Below are 19,085 nucleotides of genomic sequence, written 5' to 3' on the forward strand. Positions count from 1 at the left end.
TATTACATCAGCAAAATTTCTGAGTCACTCTGTCAAGAGAAATCCCAGTTTGCCTGGAATTAACTTGTAGCACTGGCTTTGTTTGTGTTGACAGGCTGTGCATTCATACTACTCCTTTTACGCTGCACCAACATATTAGTTAAGAAATACATTTGGTTTGCACCTGACAGCAGTGAGTTAAGTACTTGCTTTTATCAGTAAAACAGATCATGGGTTTAAAAAAAAGGTGGGAAAATATTTTTCTTGTTCTTCTGTAAATCATTGCCAGAGTTCCAGACACATAGGGAAAATATATTTCACAGTTAATTTACAGCTTAGTACCTTGTAGATACATAGTTTCATAATGTTTGACATCTATAGTTTTTACATTAGATTTATGACCTAGAAAATACTTTTAGATCACCAATGACAAAAATAAAAATTGATTTGGAGGCTATACTTTTTGTGCGAAAAATAATACAACTTTCAAAAAATGTAAATATTCTCATGATGGACTTTCTTTTAAAAATACTTGTATGAAAATATCATTTTACAGCCACCTGTTACATAGCGAAATAAATTTTTGTTCTATACAAAATTCAGGTTCAGCATCATTACTCAGTAAATATTGATTCTACAGCTCAGAAACATCTGCTGGATCAAGGAAGAGGTTTCTTGTACCATATAGTCCAAAAGGAGAGTTTTTGCAGATAAAGCTTCCTCTCTTTATCACAACAATGCTGTGATGAGTGAAGCTGCTTCAGTCAAAATTCTCCCTTCTAGAAAATGTCAGGAAATTATTCTGAAGACAGAGATTAACATTTAGTGGCAAACATGAGTATATGAGTGTTATCTACACTGCAGCTACAGCGGTTTGATACCATTTTAACCATCATGGCTCTACCTGATGTGAACTAAGGGGCTAATTCACACTATACAATTATAGTGCTATATTCCACTTTAATTGCCCTGGTAACAGCCTATGAAATCCTGGGATTTGCAGTTCAAGAAGGGATATAAGCGTTCTCAGACAGAGAGCATTAGGGCCTCACTAAACTACCAGCGCCAGAATTTTAATGTGGAATCCAGTGATATAATTGTGTGGTGTGAATGGGACCCTGCTGCAGTATACTGAGGTCTCTGTTGCAGAGTTCTAATGCTGATATTCAACAATGACACTATAGCTTTTTAGCAGAGAATTCTAACAATCTGTGCAAACTACAAATGCCAGGAAAGTAGTATCAAACTGCTCTAAGCATGTAGTACAAGTGTATTCTTTGCCTAGAATCATTATAGTGCATACTACATTGTGTATTGGCCTAAAATGGATGTGGATATATTTTGTCTATGCTCACACAGTGAGTCAGCAATGGCAAGTGATATAGTAACCAGGCTTTTCCTCCTGTCTCATGTGCTAGTGATATATCCCACTTTATCTCACTGCAACTATGTGTTCAACCTTTTTCCTCTGGGCACCACTGCTGACTCCTTGACTTCCATGAGTGTAGTCACCCAAGGGGATCCTAGCATATAGGTTCAGGCTTCTTTTTCCATTAGGGAAGGTGCAAAGGGGAGAAACCTGAAGAAGAGGAGTACATGGGGGCTTGATTATTCTCTGTGTTGCATTTCTCCTACAACCTTTCTTCCATTACTTTGCAGTACCACATGGGAAAAACATTCACCTATGAACCCCAAGAGAACCAGAAAAAGAATACACTTGCATACACATACACAAATTGTTACCACTGCCTCTCCCGCTTAAATCTGCACCCAATTAGTTTTTACCTTTGCAAATAAATACAAGTTCCTACATAAGCATGTGCCACCCTGAGTTTTCACTGAGTCATAAATCTTTTATTAGAGCATCCCAAACCATTATTTCACAAAGGGGAAATAAAGAGAAGAGACCCCCACTGGTTTCTGAATTTCTCCATTCTGTTTGGGCACAAATTATAGGAAGCTACTGAAATGCTACTCACAACCAGCTCCCATTTATTCCCATGAGATACATGGAAGAGAAAGGCTCAACTGCAATTTCCCTCTTCACACAGCACAGAGACAAAGCTTGTAGTTCACATACTTTAATGAAACTACTGACACAGTCTGTGTGCTGAGAGAACCTTAGACATGTTCAAATTTCATTAAAGCAAAACAAAACAATAGTAAGCGGCTGGTAAGTAAGTAATACTGCTGGAAGCAAATTATGCAAAATGTATATTGTATGGTTCTTTCAGCCAAACCCATGTTTACTAGCATACGGCTCCTTCTGTTAGATGTTCTTGCAATCTTAAAACTGAAAAGCCCAGCAGCAGTAGTACATCTCAGGTTCTGTCCTTAAACCTACCCCCTGCCTAAAAGCAATATAGGTAAAGAATGGCTTAATCCAGGTTCCTGATGTAAATCCTGACTTGGCTTGAAGTTCAACAATTAGATGAGAACTGGAAGTTCATGGACTTTAGAAGACAGCAAAGCAAAGCAGCAAGAGTTTTCTTGGATTGTATTACTTCCAGGCTACAGGTGAGAGAGAAAAACAAAGTCACATGCCTAAGTGCCCCATGGGTATCTATGGTACTGATGCTGTATATGTAAGAAAATTAATACAGGGCTCATATTATACTTCTCCCTGGCATGACTTTTTTTTATGTACTTTGTTTTTTTTCCCTTTGTGGGGATATTTTTGTAGAGATGAAGTCATGTGACCATCCATCTTCCACCTATAGCCTTAAGTGGAATAGACTTGGACAGGATTTAACACTTCATACTGCTGAATGTACAGACTGGTCCTTAAACTACAATCTGGAAGTAGCCGTCTGTTTTCATTAACACCACTAACCTCAGTCTGACTGCTTCAAAAAGAGAAGTTTGAGGGTTGCTGTTACTATCTTTGGGGATAACAGACTATGCTGATTAAAGATTATGACTTATTTGACTTAAGTGGCTTCTGAATCAGTGCAAACAGAACTGAACTATAACCACCTACTTGAAGAATGGATTAAAAGAGGCAAGGCCATCTCATCAGCATTTTTCATATGCTACAGGTTCCACTTAAGAATCACAACAAATAGAATAATAACTGGAACTCATTTATGTTTCAGACAAGTCACATTCCCTAAGTATCTTACACTCTGGAGTAGTTTTGTTGACTTCCACAGGAATACACCAGAGTACACTGCAGCCACCTGCTTCACTTAAACCAAGGCTCATGGATGAAAAAGCATCCTGTAACGCAGAAGTGGTAGAGTTTTCTGCATCAAGCAGTGAAATAAACAACACTGCAGGCAATAGGAGATGGAGAAAACATAGTTGAATGAATATATTTTTAATATGCTGCTTAATTATTCTGAACACCTTTGCTTCCAAATACTAATTTCCTCTACTTAATTCTAACCCGAGGCTCATATGAGAAAACAACTATTTCTTTATTGTTCAAAGTGTGAGGAAGTTAACAGTCTATTCAGGTGAAGAGAAAACATATACACAGTTGCACTAACATTTCTATTAACTGAAATCTAGAAAAAGAGACTCAACAGGCAGCCAGAAAGCAATCCATCACAAATGGCTCATATCTAAGCCTCACTGAAATGGAAGGGTATCACGGAACCAAGGTCTACCCAATTGTACTACCAGCAGTCATGTACAAATAAACACTAGGAAGGAAGCCTTGCATCCCTCTCATTCCACAGCTGTGAGCTGTTGACAAGACTATTCAAACAGCTTCTAATCAAATCTACTGCCAAAAGGAGAACAATTGCTCCCTCTTTCTTTCTCCAAAAATATCGCTTGACAAGAAGAAAGGTTTCAAGGGGAATCTACTTGTCACAGGTGAAGATAAAATTTCCCTATCTTGAAAATAACCCAACTGCTTCACACAAAAGTCACCCTCATTCCATTCTCTATCCAACATTTTTCATACAGTCTGAAGCACCTACAATGCAATACAAAATAATGCCTAAATGCCTGAAGTGACTTTCCTGGGACACTGAAATCAATAATTTCACAATTAAACCAAAACCACGATGCAAAGCCGAGGGAGAAAATATGTCCCTTCTAAATTAACCAACACTGATCCTCAGACCAGTCAAACCAGGATGCATCTGCATTACAAAAAAGTTTCACTTTTGTGGAAACGCAAAAATTTTGGTTCTATGCAAAGACTAAAAGATCTTCAAAAAGAGCAGTCATTTGCTAGCATTCTTTGGAGATACAAAGCTATTAAGCTGGTTTAGAATGAATTCACATTTTGCAGTAACTTAAGATGTGCCCAAACAGTACTTGGATTTGAAATAAATCAATATGGCAGTAACCAATGGTGTTAATGTGGGTCCAACTCTCTAATCACCTCCCAGTGCCCCCAGTTTAAATAGCTCCCAATTTCCCAACAAAATATAGTGAAGCTAATGGGTATGGCTCAACTTAGCTCCACAGTAACCAGGTGAAACTATGCCAATTATTTAAATCGCACTTGAAGGAAAGTTGAAACCACTTCTTGTGAACATGGCTGAACAAGAAGTGGCAGTTCATTCTGGCTAATAGTTTGCAACCTTTCTTCTGCTTAAATTTTTTTTTGATCCCGAGCAGAAAACAGAGATGGAGCTCCAACAGCATTCCTGTGCTTTCAGAGAAGCCACAGAAAGGAAACCCTTCCATATTTCCCCAAGTTGTTTCACGTTATTAAAAACAGCCAGCACAAACAGGCCAACCCAGTTACACAACATTAACAGTGTTTTAGCCATTAAATCCTTGGAGGGCTTGTGGAGGGGAAATCAGGAAGGTCCCCATAGAGGTCACAGCCAATAAACTTAAGTAAATAGATTCCAGAAATGCCAATGCATATTAGGTGGTAAAAAGAAGGTGGGGAGGGCAGAACAGCAAAGGGGGAACTTCCCAGCTAGGAAATTTAATTATGTAGTTGAGAGCTGCTAGGACTCATCTAATTTAGAACAGTGGAAGCTAGGGGAGAGGAAGAGGGTCTGGGAGGGGAGAACTATGCATAAACAGAGAGTTATGAAGAGCTCCCTGAGTTTTAACCCTCAACAATTAAAGTTGCTGGTTGTACTGAGCACTGAAGGGGTTAAGTGCTAAAGTGCTGATACTTAATCAGCTTTCCCCCTTCACTTCACATGTGATTGGAGTGAAGCTGCACTGAAGCAGCCCAAAGGGCTTATAACAGCTCAATTTCGCCGCCTTCAGTTTTAATCCCCATCACCCAGGCTAAGCAGCCCAGTTGTGCAAAAGCTGCTGCTATTCCGCCACAGTCTGGGCACCTGCCTCATTATCATCGTCATCATCTTCTGCCTCTGCTGCCTGCAGATGGCTGGACAGTTCTTGGATGACAGCAGCCTTCCCTATCTGGTCATTCCTTCTCTTCTCCATAATAAGATCCTCCAGGCTCTGGAACTCCAGGGTGTGGCTGCGTTTCACTCCCAGCCGGATCTGCAACCGGTAGGGTTGCTTGCCTATGCGCAGCTCGCCACCAATTTTGAACTCACGCTTGCCATAACGACACCAGGCTGCAAAACACTCAGAGTTCCTCCAACTGAGATCCTGGTCCTTGCAACCCACTTGATCCAGGGCATTCTGCACCACGGTGGCTGGACTGAGTGGTTTGTAATGATACAGTTGGTTTGCAATGCGTCCCCTCCGGCCCTGGCTGGCATCTGTCAGAAAGCTGTTCACTATTTCCAACCTCTGTAAATGGACCACCTGGAAATCCCCTACGTACACCACCCAGTGGGGATACTGGGACTGGCACACAAACTCCACCAGATCACCAGGTTTGCACTTGTTCAACAGATTTTCTGGCGTATAAGTGGCTAGATGGCCACTTCCATCCACCTCATCATTGCCAGAAAAGCTTTTCTGATAAATGCACTCATCGCGATAATAAATGGAACACTCCACTTCATGCAACTGAGGGTCATATGGTTGTGATGAGGGATGCTCTCTGCTAAGGTCCGACACCACTGAGTCCTGCTGTGGCTCCACATCATCATCATCATTGGAGAATATGTAGGAGACACCAATCCTGGGACCATCATCTTTGTCCATGCCTGTCGGGTCAGTTGTGGGAACCTCCTTGTAGCTTAAATGGGTCAGCTTCTCCACTTGATTCCCCATGCCTGCTGAAGTAGAACCAATGCAAACTTTAGTACAAATATGAATAAAATGCTTGAAAGCATTTCAGAGAACTTCTCAAAACATTTCTTAGATTTCACCAGTTTGCAGTCCTGTCCCTCCTTTGCAATCCATCTCCCCCTCACTTAACTACGTATAAGGATGGTAAAGCAATGTGAGAGAACAGTGGCCATTTATCTTAGTAAATCAACTATTACCTGCATTCTAGCCTCTAGTACATATACATGTCCAAAAGTGAGTAAACGCCTGAAGTGTCTTGGGAGGAAATGAATTATTAAGGACTACTCTGTGCATTCACAGATTGGTGTGCAATTTTACTCTAACATTTTTTTAACAGAAGGTCACCACTGGAGACTTCAGTTCTAGGTGGAGGTATCTTTGGGAAGGTTTGAAATCCATCAGTTGCTCCACACCACCATTCAAAGGTGGCACCAGAAGCTTGGGGGAATAGACATTACCACTAGAGAAAAGGCTGGCATAGAAAGGGTTAAGCAACCCCTTCCTCCACACTGGATCCCCACAATTACGTTCCATTAAATAAATGCACACATAATGACAGTTATGTAGCTTTTACCAAGAGGGTGAAGTAAACTGTCCAGGATTCTAAGTCACCACAGTGTAGTACCAACAGGTTGTTATCTCTGATGGTCGAGTTCACAGATAGTTCAGCTGAGAAATGCAAGCTGAAAGCCTATAATACTTTCCTGGGAGTAATTCACATTGAATACAAAAGGAGTTAAGTCTAAGTAAACATGCACATTATTGCATTCACAGTCATCTATAATCTAGCCAATTCATTAACTTTACTTAGTAGTTGTCTACTACATACAATTCAAAGTACCTCTCATAGAGTCTCTATCTGACTTTTAAAAAAGACACCCTCCCAAGCTACATCAGTAACATCATCCCCATTTTGCAGAATAGAACTGAAGAGAAGGGATGGTGGGTGAGAGTTACCTAGTGAAATCCTGGCAGAGGTTAAGAGCTGATCCAAGGCATTCTTAATTCATAATTCTGTATCTCTATACCTTAACTGCTCCACTAGACAATATGTGAGCAAGGGGTTGCCTCAAATACCCCCATCTGCTATGAATTTGTTACACACACTGAGGTCCAAATCTGCAGGAATAGTCCAATTTGAGACAGCTTTAACTGCCCTGGCTCAGTGCTAAGGAATCCTGGAAACTGTAGTTTATTGTGGCACCAGAGCTCTCTGACAGGGAAGGCTAAATGTCTCCCAAAATTCCCGGAATTCCCAAGCACTGGGTCAGGGCAGTAAAAGAAATCTCTAACTGAATTATTTCTGGAGTGTGTTTTGGACCTTAGATGACTACTATTCATGAATCTCTAAAGAGCTGTCTTATAAGAACAGGGACCATTTGGGCCCATCTAAGACAATATAATCTACTCTGAACAGCAGTACAGTCAGCTCTCCATATCCATGGATTTTTTTATCTACTGATTCACGCATCTATGGCTTGAAAATATTTTTAAAAATACATAAATTCCAGAAAGCAAACCTGGATTTTACCATTTTATATAAGGGGCATCATTTTACTATGCCACTGTATTTAATGGGATTTGTGCATCCACAGATTTTGGTATCCATGGGGGATCCTGAAACCAAATTCCAGCAGATACCAAGGGCCCACTGTAATTCTGGGGGATCTTTTCCAGCACTGTTTTTAGGGATTCTATAACTAAAAACATAAAAGCTTGAAACAGGGATCTTACAAATGCAAAGCATGTGCTACTTCTGTGGTGTGTGGGTTGCAGGCTAGATACACCCCTCACCTCAGTTTGCCTCCCCATACCCTTGATCTGGAAATGTATCTGCAGAAAAGGATAAAAGTGCAAACATTCCCAATAAGGCTCAGGCAAGTCTGAGTTCCAGGCAGGTGGAGGGAGCGGGGAGGAAAGGCTAGAGAGAAAAACCAGATGAACAAATTATAGTAGAACAATGTATCCAGAATTATGTTGGTTTCAGGGCCAAAATAGACATTATGTTAAATCAACACGTGAAAGGGGAAGGATGCAAAATCCTTTCCTTTCCTGTTGAGGTTTTGCCAGAAAACAGCAACCAAAAAGCAAGGGGAAACACTTTGTCTAAAGCAAGTATTTCCTCCAGTGGGTGTGCCCCCACCCACTACAAATCTGTATGTCCTCCCCCTACGAAAGTCACAAGGAAAGCCTCCCCACCAAGAAAATAATGGACACTCCAAAGTTGTACTAAGAGGATCTTTCCCCCATCACTGCCAACATCACCCTCATCCCAGAAGCTAATACAAATTTTAGAAAAAGGGTTTTCTTCAAGACCTTTCTGGGAGAGTTACTGCAATCCCCATCGCAATCAATTCTGACCAATAAAGCCAACACTCCAGTTGCTCAAAAAGAAAGACCCTTATATGTTAAAAGCAATTAAGGCCACTTCTAGTTTAGCCCCCAATTTAATTAACTGGCCACAGAGGGGGATACCATGCGAAGGAGTAAAGTGAGGAGGAATAAAAGAGTTATTGCAGCCAGAAACAGGGGGTGATATGATCCAAACCAGGCGAGGAATGTTCAACAGACAGCAGACCAAAGCACTTAACAGGGAAGAAGAAGAAATCACTACAGTGAAGACCACGTGGGCAGATGCTAGCAAACAGAGAGCAGCTAAGATGCTGAGAGCCTTTCCCACCTGTTGTAAACAAGTGAGTTCAGGGATTCAACAACAGGAAGCTGAAACAGGAAGGACTAGGCAACAGGTCACAGCTTGGAAAGTACTACAGTACTTTATCACCTACCAGAGGCTGAAATTGTGCAAAACAGCAGACATACTCACTGACAGGAAAGAATACTGTCTCCTTCACTGACCCAAAACCAGTCACCTGTATGTGTCGGTAAATATGGTGCTTTATAGAATGACTTGAGGGAAGTGCCAGCCAGCCAACACCCAAAACATCAAACAAACAAACTGAACTTAGGAAGAAGGCAAAAAGAGAGGCTAAGGGAAGACTGAAGGACAAGTAACAAGTGGAAAGGTACGGTTCTTTTTTTCCTCTTTTTAAAAAAGAAAGAAAGAAAGATGGGATTCTGACCTACAGGGCAATACCACAGATAACTGAACATGTTTCACAACCCAACAGGAAAACCCTTTCCTCCTAATTTCCCATCAAAGCCTCAGGTACAAAATCCAGGAAAAGTACCCTAGAGCTGGTGTAAAACAAAGGCTCTGTCTCGCGGGGGGGAGGTTTTTTATTCTGCAAGTGGCTCCTGAGAGCCTTCTAATATAATGGGTCTAAGGCCAGGTGGAATACTGTGGCAGATCTGGTGGGCTTTTTTCTGGGCATCTAGGAGAAAGATAGCCTGCCCAAAATACAAAAACAAAGATAAATAAATCTAGCAATGGCCAGAAGTCCACTTCTGGTTTGGAAAAACTGGCTTTAAAAAAATGTTAAGCAGTATGTAGGAAGCAGGAGGCAATCTAAAGGGTGAATTTCCACTTGGGAAGGCCTCCAGGGGGAAAAGTGACCATCTGTTTCTGGCCGATAAAATGTTACCAAAAAGGCTACAGAGGTCCTGGGCCACAAACACTGCCTCAGGGCCCACATCCACCTTTCAGCCTATGCTTTGCCCACCCCTCCTCTAGGTAGAGTCAGTCAGCCTTGCACTGGACATGTGCACCATGCTCTTCAAGTGTTCAGGCATCCAGTGATGTGGGGAATATTGTAAACCCTGAACTCCAAAGTCATCTGGAGAAGAGAGACAACCCAGCTAGGTGCACAGTCAAAACCAAGAAAACACAGAGTCAGATGAATAAAAATTTACATGGCGGGGGTGGGGGTGCAAGTTCCCTTGAGCACAAAGGGTCCTCCTTTTGAGTAAATATGCTTCAGATCCTGCAGCAAATGGGCCACATCATGCAGCTCAGGATGGCTCCATCATTCCAGGTAGGAAGGCTAACCTGAACAGAAGGGATCCAAGAAAGGGGGAGGAGAGACAAAACATTCCTCCTTCAGTGTTTTTGATCACAGGAGGGTCTCCAAATGGGGCAGCTGCTCACCTCTTCTCTAGTAAAAGCATTGGAAGAGTCGTACTGGATCATATCATGCCTTTCATCCCCTCTTTCCAACTGTCGCCAGTGTAGAATGGACAAACATGGCGTGAAAACAGTAGTAAAAGTTATCACAATAATAAAGACTGGCATTAGATGCTGCTCAGATACATTGCTGTCTTACTGCCCCTTCCAACAACCCTCCAGAGTAGGCCCTTGTGACTACTGTCCTGTAATTGCTGCACAAATGAGAGGAAGAAGCTGGAGGAGTGGTTCACCCAAGCCCTCTGGATCCTATGGACTCTTGGGGAGGGTAAAGTGCAGATTCTATAAACCTACACGGAGATAAAAGTGCAAATGAATATGCTGGGAGTCAGTGCCAGGGAGTTCAAGGCAGAGCCTCCAAAAGCCTTATTATGCTCCTCACTTTACTTAAGAAAACTGAGGAATGGGGCTGTGGCAGCATTGCTGAAGCCTCTCTTTCATCTGAATAAATAAGAAACCAATGCTTCAATTTAGATTTGCATTTTTGCACCAAGTTACAAGCTTATTATTGTTGTTGTTTTTTCAGTTGTTCACCTGTAGTATTGCATGTGGGTGGAAAGAGAAACTAGACTCCTTCAGCGTGAATTATGACTCTGGAGACCAGGGTTCGAGTCCTGGCTGGGCCACAGAAACCCACTGGGTGACCTTAGGAGAGTCACACTCTCTCAGCCACAGAGGATGGCAAGGGCAAACCCCCTCTGAACACATCTGGCCGACCCCTCAATAGGTTCACCTTTTGTAAGGTGTGTGGATGTGGAAGTCAGTAGTCATCAGCCATTTCCTATTTGCGGGGGGGGGGGGGGCATCAATAAGGTCCTTTTCGTATTGACTGCCAGCGTTTCCAGTGGAGGCAGAGTGGCCAGAGGTCCTCCCCACAAAGGAGGCCAAGGCAAATGGAAAGCCAAACACCCTCAGAGAAGCACGCACTCCTCCTCCCAATGGAGGCCACTCGGGACTTCCCCCGGGAGAAGGGAGTTGCAATGGAGGACAAGACCCGCAAAAGGAGGACGCCTGGTCGCCTGCCTCGGCTGAGGACACTTTCGACGACAACTGCGCCGGGGGGGGGGGGTCTGGGGGGGTCCCTCTTCTGGTTCCTTCCCCCAATGGAAAAAAATCCCCCCCAGGTTTCTCCCCGGAAAAGGGAAGCAGAGGAGCCCTGCCATGCCTCCCCTTCTCTTTCTCCCCTTCCTTTCTTTCTTCTCCTTCTTCCTCCCCCTCCCCTTCTTCTTCTTCTTCCTCTCCTGCTCTTCTCTCTTTCCTCTTCCTTCCCCTACTCCTCCACCTCTTCTTCCTCCTCCTCCTCCACTTCTTTTCCTTCCTCTCTTCCCCTCCCTCTTCTTCTTCTTTTACCTCTTCTTCCTGGGCCAGTGAAGGTGGCGAGGAGGGACGGACCAAGCTCCCGCCGCCGTTGCTGCTGCTGCTGAGTCCCGAGGCGAGCGAGGGGCGGCCGGGCTCCTTCTCCAGCTCCTGCCCAGCCCAGCCGTCCCTCAGCCCGGGCGCAGGTGCCTCATGGCTCCCTGCCTCTCTCCGTCCGGCGGCGGCAGCAACAAGCCAGAGAGGCCCCGAGAGGCTGCCCAGGAGGGGAGCAGGGAGCTCAAAGCAAACCAAGCCCAGCCTCCCCTGCCTTAGTCAGGAATGGAGGACGCGTCCTGGAAAAGGAGGACGGGGAGAAGAGAGCCGCCGCCGGCCTCCTCTGCCTTTCCGCCGGGCATTTAAAGCAGGCGCCCGCTCTTCCTCTGCCGCTTCTTGGGCTTCTTCTTGTCCTCCTCTTCTGGGCTTTTGGAAGGGGAAGCGGGGAGGGAGGGAGGCCCGCGGGGTCCGCCTCCGCCACGCGCTGCCTGCCTCTTCTTTGCCGCCTCCTCCTCCTCTTCTTCCTGCTTCGACTGGGCGCCCAGCGCAGAAGGCAGCGCCGCTGGCCGCCAGCTGAGGGCGCCCGAGGGGTTTGGGGACAGAAAGGGAACCGGCGGAGGAGCCCCAGTGCCACCAGCCCCTTTGCCCAGCCTTCCCAGGTGGAAGGAAGGAAGGAAGGAAAGAAAGTCCTCCTCCTCCTCCTCCTCTTCTTTCCCAGCAGGTGGAGTTTATTATTAATAATAATGATGATGATGATAATAATAATAAAATTTTATTTATATCCCGCCTCTCCAGGTGGATCAAGGCGCCTTACGATATGAATATAAATACACAATAAAAAAGATCAAATACAGAATAAACGCATCATCCTCCCAACACAAGACCTTAAAATTCCCAGTACACAAGTCAAAGAATAAAACGATAAAAACACGTCACCACAGGACTGGAAGCCAAGGCATCCTAGATGGGGGCCATAGTAACGGGGGCCAAGTGAGGGCCCAGGCAGACAGGCCAAAATAAACCTGCTTTGGGTCACTTGGGAGGTATGCTGTTTAAATGACACTCACATCTGAAGAGGCCAGAAGCTGCGCCAAAGCTGTCTTCCAGTCCTTAGGAGTGGAGCCTGGCTTTAGCGCAGCTTCCAACCTCCTAGGACACATGCATCATTTAACCAGCATTCATCCAAAGTGACCCAAAGCAGCCTTATTTTGGCCTGTCTGCTCAAGCCCTGAGTTAATCGGGGGAAACTTGTCAGAAGAGATCCATCTTTTGACAGCCTTTTTAAAGCAGTCAAGATTGGTGATGTTCTGGATCTCTTCCAACAGGCCATTCCATAGTTTAGGAGCAGCAGATGAGAAGAAGGACCTCTAGGTAGCCACAGCCAGTCTGGTCTTTATTGGTTGCAGTAAGTTCTTCCCAGAGGTCCTGAGTGCGCCAGGCGGATTGTACAGAAGAAGGCGATCCCGCAAATAGGTTGGACCCAAGCCATGAAGGGATTATTATTATTATTATTATTATTATTATTATTACCCTGCCTTCCTCCCAGTACAGGTGGGGTGGGTAACCAATACATATAGCCAATAAGTCAATAGTTAGAAGGCCTGGACATGAAATAAGAACAAAGGACTGTTTCTGAGATAGAGAACTAAGCTGGTCAAAGCAACATCTTCATGGTATCTCTGGCGCCTGAATGTCTATGTAATATGGCCATGTTCTGGAAGAGTTTATTCCTGATGTTTTGCCAGTTGTGGCTGGCATCTTCTTAAAATTCTCAAAAGGAAAGCTATTAGGATTAAAGTCCATATTGACCTCTGACACCTGCATTGGAAGCACTGCTCTGTAGTTCTAAACATGTTTGGCACTCTGCACATGCCCATGGGTAACCTTGAACACTGTCGAATTCATTATGCATTTCAATACGCACAAGCATACTATCCATAGGAAGACTATCTCTGGTAAGTGCTGAGCTCCAGCTGGCTCAGTCCATGTAGTATGGTGTAATGGTTAGAGTTAAGAGACTTGGAAGATACAGATTTAATCCACAAATGAGATGAGAAATTCCCAAGGTGACCATAGGCCAGTCAGCTTCTTTCTCAATTTGACCTGCCTTCTAGGATTATTTTGAGAATCCCCACTTGAGGAAACGTGGAACGTAATTTTATCTGACAAATAAATACACTTTTCTCCATTGTGATGAGAAATAAACTGGATATGCCTTAAATGTTTTCTCCAGGTTAACATGGGGAATCTCATCAAGCATATCAGCCTATGGTGAATTCATCATGCAACCATCATATAAAACTGGCTAAGTGATTTGGCCTTAAATGTTGGGACACATGAGGTTGCAGCAGAGATGTAATTCTTCTCTAACTTTAGCAAAACCAAGAAATTTAGCATATTTTCTTCTTGAGAAAGTTTGCACCCTTTTCAAAGTCTTTTCACAGTCCAGGGCATGTAATAAGCAGAATTCACGCTTGGCTTTTTTATGCAAGTAGAACATTTAAAAAGCCAACATGAAAATCAGAAACAAAACCCCTCCTTTGCAAAAAAGTGTGAATTTTGGGTAAAATAAATCCCAAACTGCAAAAATTCTTGTCAGCCCAGGATTTCCCCCATCAGCTTTTGCCAGCTCTCATGAAACACATTATTTCCCCATTTTTCAATATTCTTTCTATTCGTAGCTTGCAGTAATTATTTGCTACCTTGGTTCCTACAAACTCACCTTTTAACTTTTGTAATGTTTTTAACCCATGCTGTTAAAAATGTTGTTAGCTTTCTTCAGTCCCATTATTGGGAGCAAGTTGTGATGTAAATAAATAAAATAACAACAACAACTGAATAGGGCTGCCAGCTGTAACTTGGAGATAGTACCAATCCTTACAAGCAGCAACAGAATAGGGTGTGCTTCCTATTTTCCCATCAGCAACTTGTTTCTAAAGAGCCAGTGGTTTTTGTCTTGGACTACAATCAGAATTCCCATCCCTGCTCAGCCATGAAAACCCACTGAATGACTTTGGGCAATGTCGCCTTTCTCAGCTCAGAGGAAGGGAAAGGCAAAGCCCCCTGCCAAGGAAACCCCATGGTAGGGTTGCCTTAGGGTCACCGTAAGTTGGAAATGACCTGAAGGCACAGAAGAACAAGAACAAATTCCCACCACATTCAAATATCTCAGGGGACAATTCTGTGCAGAAACACATGTTGGGTTTATTGCATAAAGAAATGGGTTTTGCACAGAAAACATGGGATATTTGTGTGTCATTTGTTGTTTTTGCATGATTTTATCCATTTGGAACTTTCCAAAGCACCAACAGATTCTCCAGGTTAACAATTCACAAAAATAACCACCAAGTTTTATTCTTGGCTAGGAATCATGTGGCTATCTAGATATTTTTAGACTGCAACTCTCAGCATCCTCACCAGTGTCTTTGCTGGCTAAAGCGAATGAGTCTTGTAATTCAGTGTCTCCCACACTGATCTATAAATAGGGTATTCAAAAGGTTCTCTCTCTTTTTCCCCCTCTCCCTCTTTAACACAATGACCTTTTTGTTGGTTTGGTAATACTTCCCTGTTTGGCTTTGCTTTTCATGTCAGAGTTCAAATTTAACTTCTGAAGATTATTTCCAATATCTGTTTTATTGATCCTGAGTCTAAGGTAGTTAATTTCTTTGTATTTTGTAAATTCGAATGAAAAGAAAGCGGGGCCAGAACTCATTCACTTAGAGTCTCTAGTTTCGCGCAACTACACGAATACTCATTGCATTCGAACTGGCTCCCCATTGCCCAAAAATAGCATGCCATTGCCCAAATTTGCATGTGGCAGTCTATCATGCAATAACGTGAAACCACATGATTGCGTTCGGACTGGCTTCCCATTGCCCAAATTTGTGCGTAGTGGGTTATCACGCAATAGCGTTAAACCCCATGATTGCATTCAGATTGCCATCAGACTATACTTCCAATTCCTCTTGTCTGATAAACTCCTATGTTTGATTTCAGTATGCAATAAAGGCTTACCTCCAGCCTAGTAATAAACCGCAAGACTCATCCTATCCTGCTTCAGAGTTGGGAAAAGAGATAGAGCAATGTCTGGAGAGAGCTTCTGTACCTTTAATGGTTATATAGAAGAGGACATTTCAGCAGGTGTTATTGGTTGCCTGGTTGTATGACAAGCAACACCTGATGAAATTCTCTCTACTACACAACCATTAATGGTACATGCGCCCTCTCCACCCTTCATTATGGCAGCTATGTCTTCTGCTATGGCCCTCCAATCTGTGATCCAGAAATTCAGACTGCAAATCTTAAATGCATTTACCTGGGAATAAGCATCATTAAGTTTAGTAGGATTTACTTAAGGGTAGACAGACACAGGTGTCTGCTGTAATACCCCATTAAACTTATATGTGATTTATTTCTTAGACAAACATAGAAGTGTAGCATGATGATAATGATTTGTATCTGGGAACAAAGTAAAACGATATGCAGAATTTCAGATGAAGTCATAGAGTGAAAAAAGGAGATAGATTTACAGCTAAATTTTTTCTTCTTCCGTTAAAACAAAGTGGGCAACTTGACAGGCTGCAACCCTTCCAACCCCACTCAAATTCACTTTTTAAGAAAAAGTCAACACAAATCATACCCTCAGAAACTTGAGTGGGTGTAATCTGAAATTTAAAGGTAACCCATTTGTAATTCCCTTGTTTTAACCTTCAGGGCAATTTTTTAAACCCAGAACTAACTTGGAGCCCTAAAGCACTGACTTAGAAGCAAATAGGACCTATTGAGTTTTCACTTCCAGGATAAAGGTGATAAGTACATCCAGGGAGGACTTAAGCCATACTGAGGGCTAAGAGAATTGCATGCAGCCTCCAACCCACACTTTTCCCATCCTTACTCTGTCAACATTCTCTAACTGTTCCAATTTGGCAAGACAACTCTAGTTTATTTTCTGTTCTTCCACTTTCTGATATGCTTTTGAAATGTCCCTGTTTCTCTCTCTTCCTCCTACTTTACCTCTTCATCCTAAACTGATTTAAAAGTACACACGCCATTTGCACTCAAGTAACTCATGAGAGAGGAGAGGAGAGGAGAGGGAATCTTACTTTTCCCAGTAGGCTCAGGCAAATGCAATTGTCTGGTGCCCCTTCTAGCTTTGGAGCAGGAGGGCATCCTGTGCTGTGTGACTCCAATTTGCTTTTTGAGGTAAGCAAAAAGAATAAACACACCTTGTAAAAAACAGGGAGAAACTTCTACTAAAGAGAGCTGTTCCTTGAAGAGCTCCCCTTTGAATTACAGCACCCATAGAACTATGCACACATGTCCCAGTTTTCCTCTGTGAAATTTTGGAGGGCATAAGTCAAGTCACCACAAAGATTCTACAATAGAGAAGCCACAAAGGTGCTGCAATAAGGAAAATGTCATGGGATGAATATGTGCTGGATGTACACAAATACCTACAATTACATCCCCTCCAACTGTCCCAATTTGGCAGGGACAGTCCCAATTAATCTTCTGTCATTCTACCTTTCCAGCTGCTTTTAAAATCTCCCAGTTTCTCTCTCTTTCCACTTCCCCCCTTTGTCCTTGTTGTTTGTTGTTGTGTGCCTTCAAGTCATTTCCAACTTATGTCACAGGGTTTTCTTGGCAAGTTTCTTCGGGAGAGGTGGGGTTGCCATTGTCATCCTCTGAGACTGCGAGAGTGTGACTTGGCTGAGACAGGATTCAGACTCTGGTCTCCAGAGCCATAGTCCAGTGCTCAAATCTCTATACCATGCTGGCTCATAACCTAACTTCAGTTGTTGCAAACTGAGTTCAAAATGCAAAGGTACTCTGCACTCAGCAGAAGAGAGGTTGAAAATCTAACCTTCCTTGTGGTGAAAGCAAACTGCTGTAGTATTTTGTAATTGGTGTGTTCTTCATTAATATTAACTTTTGCCATCTTGACTGCACTAAGATGTTGCTTGGCCCTGCCTGCACAGATTTCCATCTGTGCAGTGTTGGAGAGTATGCCATCAGAATACAATGGGGAGATGGAGGGAATACATCAACTCTCAGGAGTTTGGGAAATGTGGTTTTAATGGCATAGCCATCCTTTCAGACAGCATAATTTGGCAATCTTGATTCCTTACACCAGAGCTAAAATCAACTTTAGACACAAGATTGTGGTGATGTCGGCAGGCAGGGGAAAAGATAAAAAAACACAGTAAAGATCTAGGAAGGCTGGCTAGATAGATAGTGATTGAACAGAATATATATAGACTTCATTGCTATGAGGAGCTTATCAAAAGGGACTTGATGTTCTCCTCTATCACAGGATGGAGGATGTACCTCCTCCTCCTTACATCTGGATTATCTCAAAAATAATGGTTCATTAAAATGAACCCAGATGTGCCTCTTTCTATTTTTGTTTTATTACAAAGCTTCCATCCCCACACCTTTATTTTATAAGATGACTTCTCTCTTATCAGCTGCCTCCCCCTATGCTTTTGAACATTGCTGTTGTCTGGAGCTTTTGAGCAAGAACCAAATGAGACAACAGATTCCTTCTCTGATGGTCTTAATCATCAACTGAAGCGTTCTTTCCCATTCAAAATTAGAAATAAATCTTTAGAGAAAAAATTACTTTTAAAAAAGAGTGGGGAGAACAGTGTTAATTTTGGTGAAGCTGCTCAATCAGATTATTTGTCCAGTTAAACTGGTAGTATCTGCTTTGCCTGGCAGCAATTTCCTAGGGCCTTGAGTAGAGAAAAGCCTTTAAAACCTCCTGCTACCTGATTCTTCTCTCTTATTAAAAATAAAATAAAATAAAATAAAATAAAGGGATTGAATGTGGAGCCTTCACCTTGCAAAGTGTGTGCTCACTACTGATCTACAGCACCATCCCAGCAGTACCTCCCATCATCCTTCACCACAGGTGATTTTAGCCGGAGTTGATGGGAGTTGCAGTTGGAAGAAAAGGGCTGCTTCTCCATGCAGAATTAATGCAGTTCGACACTGTTTTAACTGCCCTGGGTCAATGGAATGGAATGCTGGGATTTGTAGTTTCGTGAGACATTTAGCTTCTGTGAGAGAGGCCTTGTGCCACAACAAACTACAAATCCCAGGGTTCTATAGAGTGGGATCTTGACAATTAAAGTAGTGTCAGACTGCATCAGTTCTCTAGTGTGGTAGCGGAAGTAACTTTATATCTTGTTTCTCCCTTCCAACCTGGGACTCAGGAAAAGAATGACAATCACCCAGCCTTCCAGATGTGCTTGGACTGGAGCTCCCAATATTCTTCATGGTTTTCTGTGCCAGCTTGAACTACATCTGGATGTTTCTATGATTCCCACACATGCTGTTGGAGTCTTTTCAGTCCTACTTGGAGATAATGGGGACAAATCCTGGGGCCTTCAGTCTTCAAAGTATATGCTCCAATGTGAGATAGGGTTCCTCTTACAAGTATCTGTAGCTTTTATAGGAACTGCTGGGAGTTGTTTTCTGTGAAGCATTTGCAATCTAGTGTTATTGCAGATGACTAGCTAAAATATAATTCCTATCA

At 42.9% G+C, this 19,085-nt stretch overlaps 1 protein-coding gene across 2 annotated transcripts; it reads right to left on the reverse strand.

Annotated features, from left to right (window-relative positions):
• Window positions 1-4,234: 4,234 nt before the first annotated feature.
• On the reverse strand, window positions 4,235-11,927 carry LRATD2 (LRAT domain containing 2). Of its 2 annotated transcripts, none has more exons than XM_089518952.1 (2): window positions 11,546-11,927; window positions 4,235-6,101 (listed from the first exon to the last, which is right to left on the reverse strand). In XM_089518952.1, exon 2 carries the CDS (start codon window positions 6,094-6,096, stop codon window positions 5,221-5,223), a length of 876 nt encoding a protein of 291 aa, XP_089375078.1. In that variant the 5' UTR covers window positions 6,097-6,101; window positions 11,546-11,927; the 3' UTR covers window positions 4,235-5,220. The 2 variants fall into 2 exon arrangements, with proteins under 2 accessions (XP_089375078.1, XP_089375079.1); XM_089518953.1 differs by lacking the exon at window positions 11,546-11,927 and adding an exon at window positions 10,160-10,238.
• Between the last annotated feature and the right edge of the window lie 7,158 nt (window positions 11,928-19,085).

The sequence above is a fragment of the Sceloporus occidentalis genome, unplaced genomic scaffold (genome assembly GCF_023333645.1).
Source record: "Sceloporus occidentalis isolate IW3139 unplaced genomic scaffold, rSceOcc1.0.p SCAF_3, whole genome shotgun sequence".
Classification (NCBI taxonomy): domain Eukaryota; kingdom Metazoa; phylum Chordata; class Lepidosauria; order Squamata; family Phrynosomatidae; genus Sceloporus; species Sceloporus occidentalis.